The 18,373-nt window shown below is 34.9% G+C and overlaps 1 protein-coding gene across 1 annotated transcript in view; it reads right to left on the bottom strand.

Annotated features, from left to right (window-relative positions):
• Positions 1 to 326: 326 nt before the first annotated feature.
• Positions 327 to 18,373, bottom strand: part of BRINP3 (BMP/retinoic acid inducible neural specific 3) — a 394,713-nt gene continuing 376,666 nt past the window's right edge. Inside the window, exon 8 of the mRNA XM_087424242.1 lies at positions 327 to 1,775. Coding sequence (XP_087280368.1) covers positions 659 to 1,775 — 1,117 coding nt within the window. The 3' untranslated portion in view covers positions 327 to 658. The remainder of the gene's footprint in view (positions 1,776 to 18,373) is intronic.

Raw genomic sequence — 18,373 nt, 5'->3', positions numbered from 1 at the left:
TTGCTGAAATGGTCTGGTATTTAGTTGGGAAATAGTTTATCTGTTTATTTTGATAATGATAGTGTCTCTAGGAATGGTTTATAAGTACAGATGATAATAATATACCAATGCCATTTTGCTGTTAACCATAAAAATACAACTGAATACCAAGCATTCAACCTAGTTGAGTTTTCCTTAAAGACTATTGAAAGGGACCTTCAAATGTTTCCATTTAAAACATCTTAGTGAATTTTCCCCAGGTTCTAACAAGCTATATCAAAATAGAACTCATTTCATGGAAAAAAGGAATCCCACAGCACTTCTTTTTAATAACTGTTCAGCTACAAAATTTTATTGGTATCTTCTTATGTTCCCTCTAGAGGATGTAATGCACAAAAGCATTGCCACGGAACATATAAAATTACAAATGAAATTTATTGTAAAAAGTAGAATGTCTTCTAGACTGGTGTCAGTATTTATTTCATTCATAAACCAAAACCGCAGTATAATATATTCATTGTCAGCAAGTTCACGTGTGTAAATTGCCATCCAATGTTATTGACTGATATAAGACAGATATTGAAAAGACAATTTAAATGTACTCTTCCAAACATAGACTGTTCCACAAAAGCACTGTAAAAACTCCTTCAAGATTTTGGGTTGTGCTTGACATTTACGGTTAACTACATAATTTGGTCGTGTCATAATCCACTGTGTTTGGCAATTTGGCATTAAATGCCTGCAGGGCAGACTGGATCCTCACCACCTCACTAGTAGACAGCTTGAGTCTATGACGAAGCAAGCAAGAGAAAAGATCTAGACGACGCTGACCAGGTGGGGAGAGTTTATTTACACGGTCTCTTATCTCTAGAAGTTGCAAAAGTGCTGAGTCCTGGGATCCCTGAGTATAGGGGTAGTCCAGCTGCAAAATCAGGTCCCGAATTGCTTCGGGGTCAAAGTGCATGCTGTAGCCAAACACTTGAATGTTATTGATTTTCATATAGCCCAGGTTCCGGGAAGGGTCAATAAATTCCAGAGGTTCGTAGTAAATGCTCTCATTGCCATTGGGGCCACTGGACTTGATGCGACTCCTCAGGTAGATGTGGACGGTCTCGAAAAACGTCTTCCATTTGTTGCCCAGAGTCAGCGACCAGTTGTAACACTGCAGGGGGAGGTCCAGCTTAGTCCGCTCCCAGTCTGGAAAGCTGTTTTCATTCACAGGCATAAACCAGCTCTCAGAGTGGCTGCCTCCGAAGGGATTGACATAAACAGCCAGCACTGGCTCCAAGGTGCTGTTTTTAGTTAAGCAAATCTGTAAAGAGAGCCCCAAGATCATGTGGACTAGACTTGACTTGTACTTGTTGCTCTTCAAGGTGAGGAGCATGCGCTTCCGCCAGGAGGGGTCAAACCAGCTGTTGAGGCGCATGTCGTTGCTGATAAAAATGGCATGGACTTCGAGTCGTCGGTCTGTTTTCTGCAGCAGGTATTTCATCTCGAGGTCTTGCAGGTCGGTCTCAAAGCCGATGTAGTGATCCGTGGCCTCGGCGACCTCAGGCTTGCAGAGCCCCTGGCTGAGCATGTAGCCGGTGTTGCAGGCGCCGCAGCGGGTGCGGTTGTCCGGGGCGCAGGTCAGGCAGGCCGAGGCGTCGCCCACCGTGCAGGGCAGGAAGGCCGTGCAGACCACCTGGTCGTTGGGGCACGTGCACGAGTGCGTCTCTTCCGAAAAGCTGCCCAGGAGGCCGTTCTCGTTGCAGTAGAGAAAAGACTGGATGCGAGTGAGCCAGTAGGTTGAGGTTCTAGAAATACGAAAGAAAACGAATCTGTGTAAATACAAATTCATTGTGTCCTGCAGTAAAGTTCATCTTAGCTCTGAAAGCCGCACTATCATTTTTTTCAGGTCATCTCCAGCCAGGTATTTAACTGAGATGATCCATGTAGTTCATAATTGAAAAAAATTTATAAATATTTATGTATTTATTATAATAAATATATTTACATTTTTAAATATGAATACATATTTATTTATATAACTATTATAAATATGTATTATGTATTTTAGTGATGTATTTTATGTATGAAATTTATATATTTTATTGATATATTTTATATATAAAATAAATGCTTTATATATTATATAAATATATAAATATTTAAATATATTTATAACATACACATAAATATAATATAACATAAATATATTATTTAAAATATTAAAATATAAAATAGTAAAATTTATATATTAAATATGTAAATATATTTATATAATATTCATATATTTATATTATATGTATTTTGTTCATCACTGCACAAGATTAGATATAGAGAGATATATTTGACTTGAACTGGAATACCGCATGGAATACCTTCTGAAGAAATTGCATGCCATCTGACTAGTATACTTGGAAGCTGATTGTGAATGTAATTGGTTTGGCTATTGTTTTGAAACGATGTCCAACAACAGGAAATAAAAGTGGTTTATCATAAAATATCTAGAGTAGAATTAGAGCGTACAAATGACAATTGTTCATTCATTCACTCTTAGCTTCATAGAGCACTAAAGTTGCAGGCAACTGAAATAGAAAGTAAATAAAAATGAAAGAAAAATAAACAACTCTAAATTGTCAATCAGTATTTAAATCCTAGGGTTTTATCAACATTGAAGAACACGTACCCACTGAGAGGGAAAATATTATTAAAACATGTTTGATTTTATTTTCCCAGGCTGCTCAAGAAAATTGTTGAAAGTATCTCATTAAAACCAACTAGGAGTTCTTTTAATAAGGGTTAAGTGTGTTAGTTTAATGTGTTTGATTTGAGTCATTAACCTTTTTTCTTATTTATACCCAGAAATCAGGCTAATCATGATGCAAATCTAAGATCTTACTTTTCCTGTTTTTGCACATTATTCAAACTCTTTTCGTGTGTTTAAAATCTCAGTAAAATAATGACGGAAAAGTGAGTAGCCGTGTAATCAGATAATTCTTTGATTTTATAGTGCAGCTTTCTCATACTAGCTGTATGATCATGGAAAAGTTGAACAGTTTCTATAACCCACAGTTCTCTCATGTGAAAAATGGGAATAGCAATATCTTCCATAGTGAGTTCTTGGGAGAAATAGGCTCAGACTGTATGCATGTGGTTAAAGTATTGCAAGTGTATGTGTCATAGTAGACACTCAAAAATTGCATCTCTTTTTGGTATTCTTATGCCTTTTAGGTTTTCATTATTTAGTACATATGAGATTTTCTTTAAAATGTGTCTATTGTACTCAATCCTTTAGACTTACTACACTGCTGCCATTTTAAAGAATTCGTATATACTGAATACTGGTAAAATACAGGTATTAATCTGTGTAAATAATCAATAAAAACAATTTATTAAGATCTTCAGAGCAATATTTGAGCTATTTGTATTATACATTCATTTTTGGTCCCTGCCTGTCCTCCTCTTGCAACATAACACTTTTTGTTTTAAGTAAGCTCTTTCCTGTTTTCTCAAATAAATTAACTAACTCCTTTATTCCCTCTCATAATGTTTATTTTTCTTCATAGTGCCTTTTTTCACTTAAAACTTCATATTATTGTGCACTTACTTGTTTATACTCCATTTTTCCCATTAAATATAATATTCGGCTTGCCAGAACCCTGTATGATCAGTTTATAACTATATGTCCAGTGCCTAGTAGAATGCCAGCAGATTACAGCCCTTTAATATTTACTGAAGATTGAATCAAAAGCAACGATGAATTAAAGGAATATTTTCTTAATAAGTATATTTTCAAGTGAAATATACTAAATTGCATATTTAATACAGTTGTGAAGACCTTGCTCTCAAGTGGCAGGAAGTGGAGTTATACAACATACACTTTGACATTTGCACAATTAAATACATAAAAATCGTTTCTTTTCCAGCTTTCCTTAAATCTGTTTTCTATAGATCCAGAAGAAAAAGAAAAGCCAAACCAAACCCAATCAAAACATAAAACATTTTCCTCTTATTTCTCTCATTGAAAAACACTGACTGGAAACCTAAAGCTATTAAACTCATTTCTAACTTTCTCTAGATACTTTAAAAGTTCTCAGAAAAATTCTCCCAGAAGTGTGCCCAAGAGTTGTGAAATAGCAATGATATGAGGCTCTTCAGCACTTCGTGAGCCTTCCATCTATATATGAGTCTCTCTCCTCCTTTCTGGTCCCTTGTTATCTCGTCACAGAATAAATGTGCAAAAAGCTTCCTTTTTTTGGTTTATAGAATAGCTTGATCGATTATTTCAGTATTCAGTTCCAGAATATAGAAATTATTACTGATTCGTTATCTGCAGTTACTGATATATTATTCCATCAGTTCTCTCTTTCTCAGTCTCTCTCCAATTCTTTCTCTCTCTCTTTCTTTCTTTCCTACCTTCCTCTTTCCCTCCCACCCCCCTTTCTCTCTCTTTCTGTAGTTCCATTTATGTCTAATATAAAGAATATAAAATATATTTCTTATCTGGATTGAAAATTATATTTCCTTCTCTGAAACCAAAGCACAAATTCCCTGAGCCAATTCATCTCTCACTGTAAGCTCTAATCATGCTTCCAAATCATAAGGACAAACAAAAAATGAAATAAATAGACCTAAGGCGAAAGGCAGTAAACTAGGGCACTGTAGAAAGAATCATTTGGAAACTTTAGAAAAGCAATGGCTTTTCCAGCTTCCAGTCTTTTCCAATCCTTCTCACATCCCTGCAGATGCATTACTGACGGAATGTGTTTCAGCTTTGTAGGTTTCAGCTTGTCATGTATGAATATTGATAACCCGGCACATTGTCAAAGCTCCCGAGCCCTGGGACAGAGGAGCCGGCATGTGGATTTGCTTTCTTGCTGCTTCTCATCCTTTGTCCCCCATCCCCTACCTTTTGACTATTTTACTGTATTTCACAAGTCGGGAATAGATTTTTAAAGGAAAAAGTTCATCAGTCTTTTCTTTACTCCTTGTAAAATCTTGGTGAAGGCAGCGGTCAAAAATAGAGAACAGAGCCAATTTCAGCATTGTAAATGGATTTTTCACTTACCCAAAAGATCACATAGCTTTCATTTTTTCCAACTAAGTAAAATTGAACTGTTTTTTATTTACTTTAAAACTTAAAATTTTCTTTTGAAGACAAATGTCTTCAAAATCAAAATTAGGCTGTATCAAGTTTTTTTAACTCTATTTCCTTTTATACCTAAATATTAAAACAAAGATAATACCACATTTTTTGTTCTTATATGTAATTTTTATTCACACAAACTATTTAGGGTCTATGAGGGCTAAGGATAGAGGATGTGATGTTGAAAGATGAACTACCAGCAGGCAAATCTTTTCTGCTTTTTATCAAACATGTGGCATTGTTCCTGACATCTACTTAATAGTGCTGCAAATAAATATTTACTAAATAAAAGAAGTTAAAAAGCAAGGGAGAAAGGAGGGAGACAATGAATAAGGAGGGAGAGAGAGAGAAAGAAATTAAAGCAAAGGAACTATGGATTATGAAAGAAAAGAAGAAAGAAACCAGGGAAAGACAGAATATTAAAAAAGCTATTGACGTGATAATTACACTGATATTGAGTAGTTCAAGGAGTATTGGAACTCCTTATCTATCAGGAAGAGAGTTAGCATTTTGAAAATAATTTCTAAAAAAGCTTTTAGGGGATAGTCTTACAAAGAAGAAAATACCTTCCAGAGTTAAGTTAAAATTATTTGGAAAAAATATAATTAGCTAAAAACCCTGTAATATGTTTATATTTGAGAAATCAGGTGGAATACTAATTTGATAAGTTTAGGTGACTATCTAGTCCAGTTGTCTCTGTTCAACCTGTAATATTCCCCATGTAGTTAAGATCTCTTTTCCACAGGACACATGTTATATGAGGATTAAAGAGCACTAGACCTAGAGTATGAATACTTGATTTCTAGGCCAGACTTTACCCTGTGACCTGGACAAGTCACTTAGCCTCTTAACCTGGAACAGAAACTTTTTTTTTTTTTTTGCTCAAAGAAACATTGGTTCAGATTTTGATTCTGCATGACCTTGAGGAATTTATATACCTTTCCAAACCTTCATGTGTGCATCTGTGACTTCATTTGCTGATCTACTGTCAGGATGAAATGATGTAACATATAAATCCCATCATCACAGAGTCTCATGTGGTAGCTGCTCATAGTGAAACAACAGAAATGAAGTGCTTACCTCTAAAATTTCGCTGTTATTAATATCAACTAAGATATGGTCTTATCCCTGTAGTTTTGAATGATGTGAAGTGTAATTGGTGAAACAGACTCTTGGGCCCCACTCCAGACATATTATAAGAATTTCTAGGAGTCGGGTCCAGGAATATCTCTAAAATATGCAGTCCCAGAGGGCTGTTATGTACACAGAGGCTGCAAGGTTCCCATGTATGAAAATTAACAACCAAAATAGCTATTAGGGGCTCTTTAAATAACAGTTAGCTGTCAACATGTAAGAATATGTCCAGAAGAAAGTAGTTAAAATTTCTGTAGAGAAGAGGGCTACGGCAGATGGCTTTGAATTAAAATGCATTTGGGGTTCTGTGACCACCATGTACGTTAAAATTTGTAAACCCTGCACAGAAATTTTTGGCATACACATACACAGAAGAATAAACCAAACATTAAACTCTACTTATTAATAGATGAATTCTTCTATGGTACAGAAATATTAATTAACTATTCAGTGAATAACTCTCATGTCATGGGTCAGCCACTTTGTATTCATTATTTTTAACTCTTCACTGTAGCTTATAAAGGTTAACCCCATTTTAAAATTTGAAAAATACTAAGGCTCATAGTTTTAATGACTTTCTCAGTTATGTATCTATTAAGTGTTACAGTGAAGACAAACTCAGAGAAGTAAATAAAAATATGATTTTTTTAAAATGTGTGTCGAAAGTGTTGTTCCATGGGATAGTGAGGAAAAGTGCATAACAAATGACTTTAGGAAAATATCTGTTTATTGTCATAGCTGGACAACATAGATAAAATAACTCTTAATTATGATATAAAGTTTAGATTCTTGAGTGACTGTTCACTATACTGGCTTCCATCGATTTTTGGGAGCCAAACTATCAACTTAGAATCTTGTTTCACTTACCTCATATGTAAAATGGGAATAAAATATAGGTTGTTGTAAGAATGAACGCACAATTGCAGGGAAAACACTTAAAAGAGTGCCTCTGCACAGAATAAAGGGAAATAAATATAAAAGCTTATTATTATTTTGTTGTTGTTGTTAGGAAGATCAGCCCTGAGCTAACATCTGATGCCAATCTTCCTCTTTTTGCTGAGGAAGATTGGCCCTGGGCTAACATCCGGGCCCATCTTCCTCTACTTTATATGTGGGACGCCTGCCACAGCATGGCTTGACAAGCGGGGCATCAGTCCATGCCAGGGATCCTAACTGGCGAAGGGGCCAGCCTCTGTAAATGCTTATTCTTACTATCACTTACTACTACTGTTATCTTTTAAATAAATATCATTGTATGCTGTTTCTTTATTACAAATGCTTTTTTCCTCCAGAAAATGAAAATTTTCATTTTATCTTCAACAATTCATGCATTACACGCATAATATTGCACTGTATCTCTGCATTTCACCTTTATCAAATAGACGAGGTTATTGATAACACGATCAAGACTATATTTAAAAGTACATGTATTGCCTCTTTGTGATAGTTTTGAAACTCTCAAAAATCTGCAAAAACAATATTGCTCAAATTCAGGACATATATTCTCATGGGTAACAGTTTGCACTGATGTATTAGAACATATGTTGATACAAAAACAATCATGTCCTCTCATGGTTAAATCCTCTCTGAGCACTAATAATCTTATTTCAAAGGTCTCTTATTCCAACCTTCTAATCTTTTGTTTCTATGCAAATATGTGTGATGTGTATCTGAACTTTAAAACCTAAACAATATAACTTCAGCATCTTTTTGAAGTTAAATATTATTCTTTTGGGTAGGGCATTTCATTTCAGCCTTCGTAGATTGCTCTTCTCGGACTCTAATACTTTAAACTTAATATGAATCTGGGATTAAGCAGCCTTAGCCTTTTAAAAAATCATAAACTGATTATTAGCTCAGTCACAGACAAATAATACCAAATAATATTCTGTCACTCACCCTCTCCCAACTCTGCTGCTCTGTCCATCTCAGTCTTGGCAGTGTGGCTGGGGGTCATGTTGACACTCCCAACACACAATAGTCTCACCCCTAAAAATAATTTTACACGCTGAGGGAAAGAATGTCATTGTCAAAGGTCCCTCAGCAATGAGTCTCCCAAGGAAGTGTATATATATCACATATGTATATAGATAGACATCTATAGACCTATAGACATGTATGTAAACATACACACACATTTTAATTTATGAACCAAAATTCAAATATCTACTAATAATTTTGGCTTGCCAGGAGGACAATGAAAAAGTGAGTGAAGCAGTTGAAGATATAGGTTATATTTTAAGGATAATATTAGCTCATGATAACATTCATTGATGTTTTATCAGGTGCACAGTACTTTTACAGACAGTATCCCTTTTAATCCTCACAATTCTCACTACTCCCTAAAGTGAGGCTGCTTGCTACCCCAATTGATAGATAAGGACAAGAGTTGTAAAAGCTTAAATAAATAGAATTTGCCAAAGGTTAAACAGCTAGTAAGTGATAGAACTGAAAGTGTATCCCTGGTCTTTATTACTTCCAACAATTTTTTAGATAGGACACCAAAAGTGCAAGCAACAAAAGCAAAAATTAATAAGTGGGACTACATCAAAGCAAAAAGCTTCAGTCCAATGAATTTGTAGTTCATTTGACTGGTTGAGTGGTGCATGCAGAAAAATCTGCCTACATCTTAGAGAGCTGCTGGAACATTTTGTCCACATCTATGCTGCATTTGATACTATGGTTCAACAAAACAATCGACAGATATGTCTTTCTTCTACTTATGACATGAGATATGAAAAGAAACAGGTCAATATCCAAGGGTGTGAAACTTGAGGCACACAAAGATGAACACAATTACCATAAGTAAAGAAAAGACATTAACAAAACAAAAAAATTCCCAGTTAGAGTCCACATTTAATTTTCCTCCAAAGATTAACAAAAATTGAAATATTTTGCCCATGAAATCACATTAGATATTAAGTTAAAAAGGCTTAAAAAATATTTATTATGTGAAGTTCAAGCTATTAAGTGGTTAGTGTAATTGAGGGATATTGACACAAATGCAATTATTTTGCAAATATAGGTAAATCAGGCCTCTCCTACATGCTTTCATAACATGCTGATGTTCTCCCACCATAATATTCATTACACCAAGTCATTATTACCCAATCATCTGTATCTCTCATTACATGATACACGTTGTGAGGGAAAAAGATGTATTTGTTTACTTCACCATTTTATTTCATAACACACCTAGATCAGTTCGCAGTGTTTATGATTAAATTCCCTTATCACAACCTTTTAAACTTTTATTGATCTTAAAATCTGTACATTATGGTTCCAAATTTGAAAATCTAAACAATATAATTTATGATCTTAAAAAAAAAAGATTTGAGACCATTTCATTTCATCCTTCACAGATCTGTTCATCTCTGACTCTAATATTTCAAACTAAATATAAATTCGACATGAATAAATAAATTAATAAACAAGAAAAGGAAGAAGCTGAAAAAGCAAATTTAAGACCAAATTGGAAATGTCCTTGGTTGTGTTTTCTTTTTAGTATTTCACATGATTTTCTTGATATCCAATGAGTGATAAACTTTTGGAAAAAATTGTCTTATTTTCATACTATCTGTTTTTTAAAGTATGTTTTATGACCAACTTCTCATCAATTTAGAGAAAACCAATAAAATGTTCTTGTTGGACATTGAAAACAAACCAAACTGCAGCATTTAAATATTTTAATCAAATTTTAATGTGTTTCTAAAAGTGATACTATTTATATTTAAAGCACATTTTAATTAAATTAACAAAATTTAATTTGCCCAAATCTGATGTCCATCTATTCGTATAACCATGAGCACAATTATGGTATGAACTGTCTATGATATGCCAGGCACACATGCGATGTCTGCCTCCAACCGGAATGTCTCTGAATTTATCATTTTCCTCCCTCTTCATACAACCAGCATTCTTGTCCACAATGGTGGCTATCAATTCATACCTTTGTGCCTCAACTAAAGCAAGAACATGGTTTCTGGAGGCCCTGCACCTGCTCTTTTTGCATTTTATCACATTTATGTACTGCCAAGCTACTCTTCTTAAAATTGATCTGTTCCTAATTGCATGACACCCCAATATCTTTCATAGAAAATATAAGTTTTGCCTGACTTTTGAAGCCCTTTATAATCTGACAACACCTTGCTTTCAGTACTCAATAAAATATATTCTCCATTTCGGTTGCCCCTGTTCCCTTCCCTAACTGTGTCATGCTCAATTTCAACTACACTGAATTTTCTTGTCACAGAATTGGATGTCCTTTTTCCTCTGCCTAGCCAATTCAAGATGCAAATTGAATCATTTCTACTCTAAACAACCTTTCTCAACAATACAACTTACAACAACTTAATTCTTTGAATGAGTGTATCAGTTATCTCTATTACTATATTTGTATTTAAGCCATGTATAACCATATACTGTTGTTTAATAGATTCTTATCTCTTTATTTCAACTAAAATATATCATTCATGGTAACATCTGTAATTTTCTACATGTTAGTTTTCTTAATTGGAATATAAGCTCCTCAGAAAGAAGAAAATGAGTGTAGTTTCACTGGAATCCCTAGAGATCAGCAAAGTACTTTACCACCCAGACCCTCCAAACAAAATTGCTAAATCAAAATTGAATTATGGATTTATGTTTGTGGAAAACTGTCAGAGGGATTACTCTTAAAAACTATTCAACACAAAATGCCAAATAATTCTGGCAATAAAATTGCTTAAAATGCATTTATGATCTGGAAAAAAAAGATGGAGTAAACTTTGGAGGTTGAAATTGAAGTCAAAGAACAAATATGAAGGAAGATGTCGGTATACCTGATCTAGAGGTTTTGGTGGCCATCTTGGGTATAGGAGACAAAGTCTAGGATACTTGAAAGGCAAAAAGTTGAACTGGGGATCCACTATATAAAGCTGGGCAGACAGACGCTATGTACTTAAAGAGTCAGCTTAAAATCAAAACAAAACAAAACAAACTTCTAACAAAGGAAGAGAGCAAAATGAGTGCCTGTGTCACTGACTGACTGCCCAAAGTAACTCAAAGGAGGTTTCAGAAGCAGTTAACTGTTTCTCAAAGTTGTTTTTTCGTTATGTTAAGAGATGCAATCACCAACCGCCCTGAACCAGTGCCCTGAACCACAAGAGAGACACCTGCACAGACGGGCCCAGAAGTGACCAAAAGTTACATTTGCTTCATTTTAATGTTAAGATCTCCATCCTAGGAGGAGCTTAAGCCTTATTAGCATAACATGCTATAAGCATGTTATAAGCATGTGAAAGCAGGTTTTTAAACTACACCTGTGGGAGCTTATACCCACTTCCACATGTGATGACAAAACGTCCCTTTTGTATATTCATTCCCCATCTGAAATGAAAGACCCCTGCTTTCCCTTGCTTGGGGAGCCATGGTTTGGGAAGTAATTCCGCATGATCTCCTTTATTTGCTGCAAATAAATATTTCTTTGTGTGACAACTACTTCTGGTGAAGGCTTTGATTTCAACGTACCAAGAAGAGAACCCACATTGGTTTGGTAACACCTACCTTGACCTCATAGTTAGTAGAAGGGAAAATACATAATCTATAAATTCAAAAAATACATAATCTAAAAATTCAAAAACACAAATTAAAATAATAATCTATTTTAAAGTGCTCCAAAATTGCTGTATTGTGGCAAAATTAAACATACGTATATATATTCTAGAGGAATACACATTTTGTAAAGAACTTGAAGAGCCAATATAGATAAAATTATTTTGATCATGAGCTCACAATCACAAATTAAAAAACACATAAGGAACCAAGGTACCAAGAGTAAAAATAAACAAAAAGCAGAATCATAAAAGCATAGGCTACAGAAATTGGAACTGATGTTAAAGTTAATTATCAGCAATATGTTTAAATAATTTCAAAGGAATGTAAAATATGAGAAAGGCACCAGGAACTATCAAAACAAATTTGAAAATGAAAGAAATAACATCTATAAGATAATGATGATGATTTCAATTTAAACTTCATTAGAAGGTAAAATAGCAGATTAGCAAAACTGAGCTGAAAATTGGTGAATTAAAGAGAAATTAAAAATGATACTAAGAATATATACCATAGAGAGGAAAAGAGATTGACTATATAAAACATATAGAGAGGATAATATGAGAAAACTAACAAATATCTAATCAGAGTTCCAGAGGCAGAGAGTAGAGAAAATGGGGGAGATTCTATATTAAAATGATAATAAATGAGAATTATCCAAAATTGATGAAATATATGAATCTTGAAATTCCCAAAGCACAAGAAATTCCAAGAAGTATAAGTAAATAAAAATGTACACCTATTCACATCATATTTAACATGCAGTTCATATTATATACAACAAAGTTTTGTTATAAGTAACAAAAAATTATAGGTAACAAAATATAAAAATATAAAAAATTAAAGGACATTAAGGCATAACTAAATCAATACATTTATATGTAATATTCACAGATATAAAGACTCATTCAGAAAGATATCAATTCTCCACAAATGTATTTCTATATTTAATGCAACTCCAATAAAAATTCCTACAATTTTTCTTTTTTTTTTTAATTGAAAATCTGGGGGCTGGCCCCGTGGCTTAGCGGTTAAGTGAGCGCTCTCCAATGCTGGCGACCCGGGTTCGGATCCCAGGCCCGGATCCCGGGCCCGCACCGACACACCGCTTCTCCGGCCATGCTGAGGCCGCGTCCCACATACAGCAACTAGAAGGATGTGCAGCTATGACATACAACTATCTACTGGGGCTTTGGGGGGAAAAAAATAAATAAATAAAATCTTTAAAAAAAAAAAAGAAAATCTGGGTAATACCAGAGTACTTGTCTTGGATCAACCCTCCCAATAATAATAATTATAAAATTTGAACAAAATAGATAGAACAACTAGATGAAGAGCTATAGAAGGCCCAAAAGAGCCAAAAGCTAAATGAGTTTTTAACCTTAAAGAAGGGAACCACACCAATTGAGAGACTGAGATTTGCCCTAAGGGCACTCCCCAATCTGGGCATCAAGGGGAAGATGAATTTAAATCAGAAACTACACTCTTAATGGCTTGATGTGTGAAGGATGGATATGGGGAGCTGCCAGAGAAGCTGTAAATGGAGGGAAAGAATTCTGAAAGAAGAAAACAAAGAAGAGGGAGAACTTGGAATAAATTCCCCTCAAATCCATGACTGACAGACTTTGAGGAGTCAATCAGCATGTGAAAGCTGAAAGACCGGAAACGCTTAATAGAGATTTTATTTCTTGCCTATCACAAAGAAGACAGTGTTTGCAGTTTAGATATCTCCAAGGTAGACTGGCTTGATAAACACCTCTGGCTTTACCTTCAAATCCCAGAAAAGCAATGTCTTTGTAGTAAAGATTGTCACAAGACTAAAGATTAGCCCTAAACTCAGTGTTAAACTGAAACAAATTCACTGTAATAAAATGTTAAACAAAATATCTACAAAGACACTGTGGCCAAGAAATTATCAAGCTATCTGCCAAATTAAAAATCAACTTTATCCCAATAAAAATAACATAATTCAGAGTCAATATATAATATCATCTATAATACCCAACATAAAATACATAATTATGAGAATTGTGAATAAGCAAGTAAATGTCATTCACAGGAAAGAGACAAAGCTATTAATAAAAACAGATTGAAAGACAGGGTATATTACTAATATTTACTTAAAAGCATATTAATGATTTTCAGATTAAAAAAAAACTCAGAGAATTTGTCACAAGAAGACCTAAACTAGAAGAAACAATAAAGAAATTCTGCACACCGAAGAAAAATGGAAATTGGATCAAGACGAAGGAATAAGGAGCACAGAAAATGAAAACTATATAAATAAATAGGAAGAACTATACATATTTTTCTTCTCTTAATTTCTGTAAAAGATAATTTAATGTTTAGTGCAAAAATTAGAAAAATTGTATTCTGAGGTTTAACATACCTAGATACAGAATACATGATAACCATAGAAAAAAACAAGTGGGTGAATGGAATTATATTGATGGAAAGTTCTGTGAAGGATCAGAATTTGCCACCCTGAAATGTGTCTTTTTGGCTTGATTGTTTTTAAGAACAAAAGATTCAGCAAGAGGGGCCAGCCTGAGGTTCACAAGTTAGGATCCCAGGCACGGACCGATGCACTGCTTTTCAAGCCGTGCTGTGGCAGGCGTCCCATATAAAGTAGAGGAAAATGGGCACAGATGTTAGCCCAGGGCCAATCTTCCTCAGCAAAAAGAGGAGGATTGGCAACAGATGTTAGCTCAGGGCTAATCTTCCTTACAAAAAAAAATAAAAATTCTTGGTATATAATCCCAGTTCTCTACTTAGTAATAAGGATACCCATATACTACCAAAAGCAATAACTGACATTAGGATCATTCTCTCTTTATCTTTTTGTCCATCATTCTTCCTGCTCTCATTTTCGGTGACTTCAATATCCAGTCAGAAATTCCATCTAACAACTTGGTCTCTCAGCTCCCTGACATTCTCATATTCAACAATTTTGAATAACTTCAACATCTGCCACTCACTTATGTTTTTATTTTCACCATTCCCTATGTTGGATTCCATGTCCTATAATCATAATAATACTTTTGCACATATTTTCAACTCCCTGCTTTCACTTGGCAAGACCCTAACACTGATTAAACCCAAATCTTGGCTTACTCCGTGGCTACATCACAACAGCTATAGACACAACCATCTTGACTGATCTTACTTTAAATTGATAATCACAAATCTCAAGAGATGCTCTAGGGCTACGTTTTAATCCCAGTCCACTACCCCAGTTGTTTTGGTCTCCCTCCTTACAGGATGAGTATTTTGCACACAATTGTTTGTTTTTACGTGGACTCACTTTCTCACTCCCATAGGTTGGCTTTACTTCTGATTTAACAATCAGAAGAGAATTTCTTTATTGTTCTACCAGTAAAACTACCAATCTACCTGCTTCTAAATCCACATGTATATTCTAACTTCTCACTGATTGCAATGGCACAGTTGCCTATACCCTTCTTGAAATGCTCTCTTCACTTGGCTTCTTGGACACTCTACTCTTGGTATCTCTCCCATCTCCCCATCTCACTGGCAGCTCTTATTTAGTCTCCTTTCTTAGAGTGTCTTCCACTTTCCAATTTCTAAAGGTTTGAGTTCCTGAGGGTCAAGTTCTCTAATATTTCTACTTTGAGCTACATGCATTACCCAAATGATTGGATCCACGCTCATTATTTAGTTATTGAATACTAATACAGGTTGATGATGCTCGAATATGTATCGTCAGAGCAGATCTAGTTCCTACATTCAAAACTAATACATTCTGCTGCCTATTTAGTTTCTCCATTTGGTATTATATGTCTGAAAACGAACCCCTCTTTCTCTCCCACTCACACAAACATGTGCCAATATTCCCCATCTTAGTGGAAGCACTCACAGGCTTCTTCCAGTTGTTGTTGCCCACTGTCTTGATCTCTCTCCTTCTCTCATATTCAACAGTCAATCTGCAGAGAGTAGATTGAAGAGTAGTCTAGAGTAGATGAAGCCAGACCAAAAGGGAGGTTATTACCGTGGTTCTTGTGAGAGATGAGAGTGACTTGGATTAGAGTAGTAGCTTTGAGTTAAAGCCAGACAGAGGTGATGAGAGGGAAAAAATAAGCAATATTATTTATCAATCAGAGTTTATTCTCCCATCTCTATCTTCATTCACAAAACCACTCTGGCCACAAATTTGGAAGAAGCATAATTTCCACTCTCCATCCTAATCCCAAACTGAATATTTGCAAATGTCATTTCATGCAAATGTCAAACAGTACCTCCAAGGATAAAATGTAGATATTGCAGGTATATATTTCACATCTGAATGAACAAAAGTGATCCCATTACTAACACAGACAATTTTCCACTTGCTTCTTTATCTATAGAAAGCAAATTCCTCGTATTTTAGAATAGTTCCTTCCTTTAACTCCTTCGCTTTCCACCACCAATATTCAGAAATATTGAGATTCAGTCTCTGAGCACTTGATTACACTATCAATATAATAGCCGATAAAATATTTTTTTCTAAATTTTCCTATTTTCCCTGGCATAGAGATAAAATACTAGACTCTGTTTCAATATTGGATGAACAGCCACTCTGGGCTGGCTATATGTGTCTAAAAATGTTGTGATGCCAATGAACCTATTTGTTCATGTGTAAAGTCTAGATAATTTTATCTTACCTTTTTCACATTGTTACTGTGAAAATAAAATTACAGAACATATAAAAATTCCAATGAAATCTATTATCAAATAATTTCTGCCTTCCAAATTTTTCAATATCTACTCCATTTATTCCCACTTGAGAAACAGTGGAATGGAACAGAATGGAACTATTTTTAACAGTTCAAATATTTCATCTAGAATTGAAGTTTTAGTTGTTAAGACAGAACTTTTCTGCACTGATACAATAAGTACAATAAAAATGTATGACAATATTTTCATCCTCATCCTTGAGCCATTTCTTCCTATGAGTTCTTATCAGTTTACTTCCTTTACTGGTTATTAATCTAAAGAGTTTTTCTGGATTCAATCCACATCCCTCAACTTTTCCTCCCTTATCACACATTCTCAGCATGATCATATGTATCCCCACAACTTTAATTACCATTTCCTTAGTCATGATTCCCAAATGTATAGGCCTAGCTTAAATGTTGATCTGAGTTTTAAACCCATATATGTAACTACCCTTTAGACATTCCCATTTAGAGTAAGGTCCCATAGCCAATACTAAAATTAAAGCAAGATGCCAAAAAATGAGTGCATCACATCCCCTCCAAACCCTTGCGTCTCACCTACTCCTCCCTAGTAACTCAAACTCGTTCTCATATTTTACATCTTGTTTAAATTAATTACCCCACCAAGCACACCACTGCCCAAGCTAAAAATCTGAGAATCACAAACCGTCCTTGATTCTACACCTCTCTTCAAGAACTCAAAACCTCCCTCAATACCTTCAGCCATTGAAAATCAATTACCAACTACAAGTAGATTAGAATCTTTATCCACATCTTGAAGATGGGCTGTTTGCTCACCAGCCACCATCTTTTTACATTAGCCTCCTAACTTATCTCTCTGGTTTCGCCTTGTTTGCCCCTCCCCCACAACCCAGTCTCCACCTAGCACTCAGAGATAATTTTTTGAATATGATTCTCATCAAGGCATTCTCTTACCTACAATAAGTCAGTGGCCCCATTGTCTCAGGTAACAACCAATACGTACATCTCAGGCATAGAATACAAGGTCCTTTGTGATACGGTCACCATCTACCTCTCCAGTCTACTCTCTCATTACTCTCTAAGTACTCTCTACTCCGTTGTTCATCTTACTTGAATCCTAAGACATTTGGGACATATTCCTGAGGGACCTTTTTGTTGTTTAAAACAGTACATACAATATTCCAGTTTAAGAGACCCCGGTAGTCTCTCAGATAAGACTGAACATGCTCCAGTCCTCTCTGGGACATTTCATTGAAATCTCTCCCCACTATAATTAAAGACCCCTCATCCTTTAGGACTTAACTAGGAAATCATTTCTCAAAAAAGCTTCATATGCATCCTCAAAAATTGATCAAACTTTCCTCCTATGTGCTCCCATAGTACCCTGTACTTACTCTTCCCTCTGAATTTAACATAATTTATTGTAATTCTCTGAATACCTTGTGCTTTCGTTCAGAAAGAGTTGCTTCAAGACAAGATTTGTGCCTGGGACAGTGTTTGGCACAGGGTAGATATCAAAAAAAAATTGTCTTGATAATAAATGACAAGAAACTTGTAAAATCATGCTTTTATATACCACACAAGAAAATCTGCAAATCTGCAAAGCATTATAGTTATAACTTATAAGGCTTCAGTGTTATGTATATTATTTATATCCTTCATATTATTGAACAACTATGGGTAGTGCAGAAATGATGTTTATTCTATAATATGAATACCATTGTTGTACTATAATCACAAAATTGCAAAGGTTTCATTGAACTTTCTGTGGGTTATCCGGGTGATAGTGCACAGGAGCACTTTCAGAGTGCTGATGTAATCACCAGTCTTTACTATATAG

Source organism: Ceratotherium simum, chromosome 36 (genome assembly GCF_057802395.1).
Source record: "Ceratotherium simum simum isolate JZ-2026a chromosome 36, ASM5780239v1, whole genome shotgun sequence".
Lineage (NCBI taxonomy): Eukaryota > Metazoa > Chordata > Mammalia > Perissodactyla > Rhinocerotidae > Ceratotherium > Ceratotherium simum.
This window is presented reverse-complemented; position numbering and strand designations above follow the sequence as displayed.